General features: G+C 34.6%; 2 protein-coding genes across 2 annotated transcripts in view; both read right to left on the bottom strand.

Moving 5' to 3' along the window:
* LOC103139307 (B-cell receptor CD22-like) overlaps positions 1–4,813 on the bottom strand; it is a 47,934-nt gene extending 43,121 nt beyond the window's left edge. The window contains exons 1-4 of the mRNA XM_016672331.1: positions 2,703–4,813; positions 2,137–2,209; positions 740–1,072; positions 310–615 (exon numbers count right to left, since the gene is read on the bottom strand). Of these exons, the coding sequence (XP_016527817.1) occupies positions 310–615; positions 740–1,072; positions 2,137–2,185 (688 nt within the window). The 5' untranslated portion in view covers positions 2,186–2,209; positions 2,703–4,813. The remainder of the gene's footprint in view (positions 1–309; positions 616–739; positions 1,073–2,136; positions 2,210–2,702) is intronic.
* Positions 4,814–5,788: 975 nt separating this feature from the next.
* LOC103139305 (uncharacterized) lies at positions 5,789–9,154 on the bottom strand. The gene is made up of 5 exons (XM_016672372.1): positions 9,002–9,154; positions 7,350–7,652; positions 6,758–6,836; positions 6,575–6,632; positions 5,789–6,488 (listed from the first exon to the last, which is right to left on the bottom strand). The coding sequence occupies exons 2-5, from the start codon at positions 7,564–7,566 to the stop codon at positions 6,429–6,431; spliced, it is 414 nt and encodes a 137-aa protein (XP_016527858.1). The 5' UTR covers positions 7,567–7,652; positions 9,002–9,154; the 3' UTR covers positions 5,789–6,428.

The following is a 9,154-nucleotide window of genomic DNA, read 5'->3' as shown; positions in this document are numbered from 1 at the left end:
ACTGGCCACAGCTTCTGCCTGAAGAACAAAAGAGATTCTGGAAAAGTAGTGAAATATTTATATTTTTGAGGATCTTCTAAAATGATGACATTTTTCATGATTTCAGCTTTTAATATAATTTTACAAGAATATGAAAGGATGAAGTAAGTTCTTGATAATCTTGCCACAGATATGAGTCTTGGAGAAATCGTTTCAGCCCTATTAAGGAATTGATCATATTTTAACATGTTTTCTACCAAAAATATAAGAAGGCCACAATTTTAATCAATCCATAATTCTGACATTTTAGAAACAGAAGAATTATCTTACACAAAATATTTGCTCTTGTGGAAAATGAGGCATCAGCGCTTCCATCTTGTTTCTTGTACACAGATGTGCAGGAAATGTTCTCTCCATCATGGAGGTAGGAAGCATTGAAGTTCAGGACAGAGGTCTTAACAAGCGTTTTGTCCTGGTTTTCTTGCAGTGTCTCCTGACTGTAACCCAGTGTGGGGGTCCATGTCAAATTTGGAGGATGAGACGGACAGGGAACCGGAGCAGAGCAGGTCAGATTCATCGAGTCTCCATCATTCACCTCCAGTGTGGATGGAGTCAGAGTTGGTGACGGAAGATCATCTGAGAAGAAGGTTCAATAGTATAATTTATCGAATTGCATTATTGAAAACATGCAATAAATTAAAAAACATCCCCTGCATACATAAATGTTCTTCTAGCTAGCCATATCAACAATAACACATACCTGTGACTGTGAGAGTCACAGCAGCCGTGGTAAATGTTTCTCTTAGAGAACTGCTGCAATCCAGTCTGAAGTAGTAAGTATTACTATGATCAGGTTGCATGTTGCTAAAAGTGGTGGTACAGTTTTTCTTTGTTAGGTCTCCTGTCACTGCATTTGTATCTGTCAATTGTGGATTCCTTTTATCCTTGTCAACCCATTTTGCTTCACATTGTTCATTTAGGTTGCCTTCATATTTGCTCGGTATGTCAAAGGAGCAGGGGACAGTCACACACGATCCTCTCAAAACCTGTACAGTTTGCACCAAGGACACCTGAAACGTACTGCACAGGACACCTGAAAAACGACATATATCATTTAAAGAAGAAAAGGACCATTGTATTGCATGTTAGGTTTAATATTTTAAAGTAAAGAATTAAAGCTTTGATGCCATATATATTTGGAAAATACCCTACACAAAGCAACATTAATATGCAGTTTAGTCACTAGCAAATATCAATATGTGTCAAAAACATGTACTAATAAAATCACTAATTTCACCCACAAATGAGAAACTAATAACTAGACATTAACTTAACTATTCTTGCGTTCCTGTTGCCGAGCATGTGTCATTCTGTACCAATATTAATTGAAGCACAGAATAAACCAACCATCTATACATCCATCCCAGTTACAATACATGGAGTTAAAATCAATATTGAGTGATCTGATCCCAGTTACCTGCATTAGATGCAGGTAGCTACATAGGTCTGTCATATAAAACACTGTCAGCTGAGCAATTAACAAATCCGCTGATGCTCTGACCAATACCATTGGTCAATATCTTCTATAATGCAAATATTGAAATTTACAATGCTTTAATTCCAACCACGTATACAGGGCTGGATATAAAGGATGTGGGTCCCTGAGCTGAAAATTGTTTTGGTGCCCTCTCCACAAAAGAAAAAGTATTTTACTAATTCAAATTATAGTTCATTATAGGTAAAACCACACATAATTGAGAACCAACTGAGAATTAAAACTCAGTTCATTGATAATGGCAGGTTTAATACCTACAATCAGCCCGTAGCTCCATGTATTTCCCCCAAAATACTATAAATTAATAATTTTCAAATACTTGAGTACTATCATGTAAATCCCAAAATAGTATCACAAAACACATGACTCTTACCTATGACTTTTATATAAAGTATTATGTCTGTAAAACATTCATTACAAAATAATTCAGGAAGTAAAAGTTTATAACCCCCCCTAAGTCCCCAAAGAAAATATAAAAAATATTGGGGCCCTGGGTGGCTGCCCCTGTAAGCCCTTCCTAAAGTCTGGCCCATCATGTATAGGATTTGATACAGTATAACTGTTTTTTATGGAAATCTACATTTTGTCATTTATAAACTCACCATGCAGTGACGAGCCAATGAGGAGAAGAAAAATCACAAGTCCAACCATCTTTGAATAATGAAAGTTTAGAGCCTACGGATCACATGTAAAACAGTTACTGTGATTGCTTTATAAAAATGCTTTAAATGTTAAATAATATAAAATCGATAATTTTAATATATTTAGTATTAAATTACTTGCATGAATAATAAGTAAAATGACTCAAAATGTTCCATCTGTATTCTGACAATATAATCTGCTATGCTATTGAGTTTTGTGATGAAATAACAATTCATAAATAGATTAAAACATTGTTTCACATAGCATTTAAGTGATTGTAAAAGGAACAACAAATTCCAGTGATCCTTTGCTGATTGCATAATATTGAAATGCAAAATGAAACAAGTTAAAAAAGAGATAGAGTTCAAACAGGACATTCAAACAGGAACTTTGCAACTAATGCCTTTGAAGCAAATCTACAAACATTAAATGTATTTATCTGTATTATCTTAATGTATAAAGTTTACATTTAAGAGAAAATCAGTGGACTGACAAGTTTGAAAATTTAGAAAGGAAATTATCTCACCTTTTGTCAAAGACATCCACACCTTTTTTTCCTCAGTAGTTATTTCTGTGATGTTTCATAAATCAGTGAGTCACAGAAGCCATATTATGGTTGTTTAAAATTTTATGGCTCACATCTACAGTAGTGCAGACAGAATGTGGAACTAAAAACTGAGAAAGGAGAAACTAACCAAAAAGCTGACAGATGCAAAATGAAATATGACCTTAGGAATGGCATGCATGAGGCTTCTTGAATTTAGTAAAAAAAAAAAAAGTCCCAGTAGAAAAAAAAAATAAAAGGCATGTGACCGAATCCTCAAGGACACACTGTTGATAAAGTTAAGAATTATATATTTACAATTCCTTTATTTCACAATTTAAAAACTGTTCTGATAAATATGTTGAGCCCCAGTTTGGGATTCGTAGGGGTTGTTGTCACATACACTATTGTTGTGTTCCGAAATGAAAATTCAGTTTTCTTTTTTCTGGGTAGTTTCCTGACCGCATGGAGAATTACATACTAGATGAATAAAAACGGAGGTTGTGCACAAAAGAGAAGATTACAGGTCCTGATAACAGTAATGTCTGGGAGGACAGGCGTGATTAGAACAGCAAGTCAATGAGAAAATAATTAAGGAGAATGAGGTTACATTAGGATTGGAGGCTGGCATTGAGGATGGGATGTTATTCAGGCAATGGTGTAGTGGGTGATGGAGTTTTCCAAGGACTTGTACCTCAGGACGGTCTTTGCAGTTGAGAAACTGATTGTGAGATGGAGATAGTAATGAACAGAGGATGTTGGAGAAGGGACAGGCAGATGGCAGCTGTAGATGGTGGAGCAGCAAACATCAGAAGATCACTGACTGGTTTCTGGTGGACAGATCCAGAGTTTGGTGATGAAACTCAGCAGTGATTTCTGCTTGAAAAGTGAAGATAGCACAGGGAGTAAAACAAACCTAGGCAAGTCAGAAGAAACTTCCTCAAAAAGATACTCAAGGAGCTCAAATTCAGGGTTATTCAACCAGAAAGATTGACTATCAAGCAAAGTCAGGTCAACTGCTCCATAAAGACCCCAAAATCAGATGAAATAACTTCAGCAGGAAAACACCAATACACCAGGAACCTGACATTAGCAAACTTCAAGTCTCCCCATAATTCCCAGCCTGAATGGGGGGATTCTTAAGTTTTTAGCATTAGAATATCTTAATCTTGTGTTCAGATGTTTTCAGACAGAATCTAGTTCCATCTGCAGTAGTGCTTTTTACACAGATTTTAGACGGTTGTCCTGATGCAGTTGGACAGGTTGCAACACTGCTGCAACAGGAAGAACTTTTGAACTACATTCAGTTGTATTTTTCATGAAACAGGAACAAGACATCAGCAGAAAGTAAGAAAGACAAACTGACAGCAAGTAAATAGTTGACCGAGTGAAAATGAAATTTAGACCGGACTTCCTCATCTATTTAGCATTTCTCCATATTTACAATTGTGGCATAGCACCTAGAATAAAGATTAAATAAAAAAGCTTTTCATTGTATGCTGTGTTAAATATCAAGAGCAGATTTTAACCCTGATCAACAAAAAGTATAAAATATTCATAAGATTTGTTTTACAAGCCATCATTGTAAACATTGAGTAGTTATAATAATTTAAAACCCTCAAATCATTCATCTATTCTCATGCCCTGTAATGAATTTGTGATTTTGCAAAATTAACATATTCTTTAACAATTTATTGTCCATTTATTTAAAATGACGAATACTATAAAGAAGACAATACAGGTTTTAAGGTTTACTCACAGATGTCAAAACAATGAAACATACAAACATGAGTGTGGAAGGGAGTTCACTTTTCAGGATCAGGATTCAGCTACGACTGGAGGGTAAGTGGTAATCTATGTGTCTTTGAAGGTGTCTGATGATAAACAAATTGTTTACAGAGATGGCGGCTATTAAATGGTAAATGGCTTGTACTTGAAGTCCAGAGGACTCCAAAGAACTTCACACTTCATTCAGTCATTCACTCAGTCACGCTCTATACATTCTGAAATAGTGACATCTAGTGGTTGTTCTATTGCATTGCAGTTGATGTGAATAAAATTGATAACTTCTTTCAAATATGTTTCATGCATACTATTTTCATTAAAGCTCATGTTCTCTAAAGCAACCTGTGTTTTAATAGTTTATATAAAGTTGGAATGAGGATGTTACAATAAGCATGGCCTTTTTTTAACAATAGTGACACCTTATCCTTTTGGACTGTAAATAATTATTATTCTATGAATTATCATTTTCATTTTATTACTATCTGAGAACTTATATCTTTTTGTGATAACGTCATTATAGTGATACATATAAGAAGAGACTTTGAGTAACATTCAAAGATTTTTTATTCAAGAAAACCATCATTTCCACTGTTTTGTTTTCATTATCTGCTCCTCTTCTGGCTCACTAACCCTCCAGCTTTAGAGAAGACCTGCTGGCAGGGCACAGATGAAACTCAAACTCTCACAAAAGTTTTTTAATGCACTCAAAATCACACACAACCACTCAACCTAACTGTCTAAAGTGTCTAAAGTCAGTTTCTCACGGACTCAAATCCATACACACAACTAAAGTTCAGACTCTAACTATATCTCGCAATTTCTAACTTATGCAAATACATGTCCGTCTTTCCAAAAATTCACAGTTTGGGAGTAAATTCAGTTTCATTTTAAAGGCTAAAATGAGACTACAAGACCCGCCCATTCAGGATTCCTGCAAATCAGCATATGACGAGCTGCTTGTCACAAGCAGTCCGAGACACCGGAAAAAATCGAGGCCTCTTTTAGGAGTGGTCACATAATTTTTGGTGTGTTGACGCAGCGATCCAAACACTGCATAACGATGCTACCGCTTCATTTGGCTCCAATCTGTATTGAGCAGGAGGTGTCGAGCAACACATCACTGAACTACTTCTCAGTGCAAAGCTCCTAAGAAAGGTTGTAAATGCCACAACGGAGTAGCGTCGTAGTGATGATGTGCTGAAGATGTAGTGGTGAAAAGAGTAGAAGCTTCTTAAAGAGACAGAGCCCAAATTCAAGGCATCAGATTGCAAAGTCAAATTTATTTTAAGTTGTATTTTATATATATTTGCAGCATTTTTACATCTGAAAGTAACAGTTACTTGACTGTTGGACTAATGTGCCTAGAAAACGCATAATAGTCCCCTTTTAACAAACTGTTTTAGTTTGGAAGTCCATTACACATATCAGATATGTAAAACAGTAATGCAATGTTATTTACTTTGAGCTGTGTACCTTAAAAAGCCGTGGGTTACAAATATAACAAAATTGTAGAGAGGATTAAAAAAAAGTCTTTATAATATATGGCAAAATAATTTAAATCATGAGGCAGCTATTTGATGATCAAATTTCTATAAGTATAAATTCATTTACAGTATAGCATATTTTGTCGCAGCCAATAAAAGCAAACCCAGTAAAATAAAATAAAAAATACTTAAAATAGCATGCAGCATCTTGAACATCTTTAGATATGACCAGTTAATACTACAATTACAACAGACAGCGCTAAAGTCAAAGAAATCATTTTAAAAACTCGTCCTATTACAAACTTTTAAGTTGTTGTTGTTATGTGGGTGTGTTTAGAAGTGCTTTTCCTAATTTTGACTTTGTTTGATTAAAGGCAGGAAAACATCAGAGCTGAATTTTTTTCCACAGCAATTAAAAAGCAGGTTATTATCATCTATCTCATTTTTCCTGTCTCAGCTTCCTTGTGTTGACATAAATGGGATCTTCAGTGTGTGGTATCTAAAGTTAAAGAAGAAATATGAACAAAACAAATTATTTAAAAAACTACAAATTTTACAAAAAAGCATGATAATTTGCAAATATACCTTTTTCTTGTCCTTTGCAACACTCTCCTTTAGATTGTTTTGCTGAATCTTCAGATACCTGGAATGAGACATTGAAAAATGTTGTCAATTTTAGTGTTTTGCTGCACACCTATATATAATCATAAAAAAGATGTAAAACACAAAGGGGAAACTGAACAGGCTTCCTATGAACTGCTCACTTACCGGATAACAAACAGCAAGACACAGACTAGAGTTAGTAAGACGACAGTAGTAGCAATGAACACAAACATCAGCTTTTTATCTGAAATGCAAATTTGAAAAATAAAGATCAAGATATAACTCTGACAGAGCTTATTAAATACACTTTATACAGAGAAATATATTTTCACACCTTTGTCATAGAAGTAATAGGGAATGATGAAATTGCAAAACACTGAAAAAATGTTTATCAAGGCTAGTTCTTACACTAAAGATCATGGATACATATAGACAGAAGCAATGTTGGTTATAAGCTGTAAAAGTAAATCATATCATGAGATTATACACCAGCTGCCTGATACTAATTTTAAATATGGGGCTAAGTTTAGTTTCATTGAGCATATCCAGTATTACAATTTAAATCTTCCAGCAGTCTTCAAATTCAGTAAATTGATGCTGAATAAATTATATCTTTTATCACATTTAATTTGAAAATTAGAACCTTTTCTCACGGTTGTGTTGCAAAAAACTGTTAGGTAAATACTCAGAGGTACTCTATACCTGCATTTATTTTAACAAACACACTGTACAGACATCATAGACACGCTGTGATTACCTGCTATGTTTTCAATTGTGCAGCAGTCAGCACAAAACTGTTTCCTGGCTGATCCCACAGAGTTGAAGCTAAAGCAGAGCAACGATGACAGATTTCTGTCCTGTGCTCCATTGACAGTGATGACACTCTTCAGATGTGTACTATTCAGAGTGTCAGTGGAGATAGAAATCTTGTTAGATTGGATAACCTGCTGTCCATCCACAACCCACTGTAACATGAGACTGCTTCCAACAGTTTCACAGGAACATCTGACTTGATTTGCAGTTCTGGTGCAAATAGATGAGTCCAGGATCACTGGAGGAACTGTAAACCAGGAGACAAAGCTAACTTGAAAATAAGGTAAATAAAAACAGCAAAACTCCTGTACAAAGGGTAATAGGATGAAAAAAAAAGTGTGAAAATAATCACACAGAATATTTGATTAATACCGGGGCTCTCAATAAATTATAGTACCATTAAAAAAATCTTTTATTTTATTAATTTAATTTGAAAGGTGAAACTCATGTTAAATTAATCAAACACACCATAATATATATATATAAAAAAACAGTCTTACAGCTCTTAAAAAAACTCAAACTGGACACATAAATGTGATAGAAAAATGTGCACAGATGACAGGATGACTGAAACCTTGAGGAGAATGTGAAACAACGTCTTTCTTTATGGGTTATGGTAGTTTCACAAAGTGCTGAGAGTGTCTTGAGTAAATGCTTCAAGAGCCACCAACATAGAGGTATGGCAGATTTGGTCTATTACTGTAGAAATGCTTGTTTTGACCTCTGAACCAGTGACATCATCAGCATCATCTTGCATGGACTAAACTTTGTCATTTTATTTGATGTTTTATTTAAACACACACACACGCACACACACACACCCACACACACACACAAACAAAAACAAAAAAACAATTCCAGTGCTGATGCCCAGCACTTGTTTCAGTTGTAGCTGGTGTGAAATGGTACAAAAAGCTATAATCTATATAAATATCCAAGAATACAATTGTGTTTTGACATTCTTGATATGTTTTCAGAGACTGAAGTCACCAGTAGAGAAAGCTTTGCTCTCATGCTTGAGTAGCTTGCTTGAACAGTAGCAATATATTTCAAAATAGCTCACATTAGCACCTACATTAGGCTATTTTCAAAGGTGGTTTGAGTTAAAATTGTAAAGCGTTTTAGTGAAGGTAAAAAAATCAGTGATGTAACTAAAGTGTAAAACATGACATAAGTTTAGTAATACTGATGTTATTAGTTTCAAGACATGGACTACATCATTTGTGTAGATATGACTTTATATGGCACACTTCTACTCTTATTCTGTTTAATCATTTGTGTTTCTGCTGTGCACATGTAAATTATCTCCAGCTGCTAAAGTTTCTTCTCAGTTTGTATTGTTTTTTTTGTTTTTTGTTTTTTTTGTGTGTGTGTCTATGAGATAATTGGATAACTTGTTGGGTCCAAAATTAATAGCCCTTCTACGAATGTGTTTTTTTTTTTCTTTCAATGTTTAACTGCTGTTAAGTACATTAATGATTTTAATAAAATCAGTAATGATTTCAATAAAAGATAAAGATGTAAATTCAGTGGGCAAATATTTTTGTCCTCAACAGTATGTAAAATGTTAAAATGTGGGAAAGGAAATTAACTTACCCAAAATCCTTGCTGTTAAATCTGCGGTAACAGATACACTGGGGCTTCCATCTTGTTTATTGTAGACAGCTGTGCAGGAGATTTTCTTACCATCATGGCTATGTGAGGCAACGAAGGTTAAAATGGAGGTCTGAAACTGAGTTTTGTCCTGAT

This window comes from Poecilia formosa, unplaced genomic scaffold (assembly GCF_000485575.1).
Source record: "Poecilia formosa unplaced genomic scaffold, Poecilia_formosa-5.1.2 Scaffold59, whole genome shotgun sequence".
NCBI lineage: Eukaryota > Metazoa > Chordata > Actinopteri > Cyprinodontiformes > Poeciliidae > Poecilia > Poecilia formosa.
Note: the sequence above shows the minus strand (reverse complement) of the source record. Positions and strands in the feature narration are given on the sequence as shown.

Coding starts and splice junctions, on each gene's coding strand:
- LOC103139305 (XM_016672372.1), bottom strand. CDS start 7,566: ATGTTACAGTGGGTTGTGGATGGACAGCAGGTTATCCAATCTAACAAG. Junction 6,837..7,349: donor CACAATTGAAAACATAGCAG/GTAATCACAGCG, acceptor TTTGCATTTCAG/ATAAAAAGCTGATGTTTGTG. Junction 6,489..6,574: donor TTGCAAAGGACAAGAAAAAG/GTATATTTGCAA, acceptor CTTTAACTTTAG/ATACCACACACTGAAGATCC.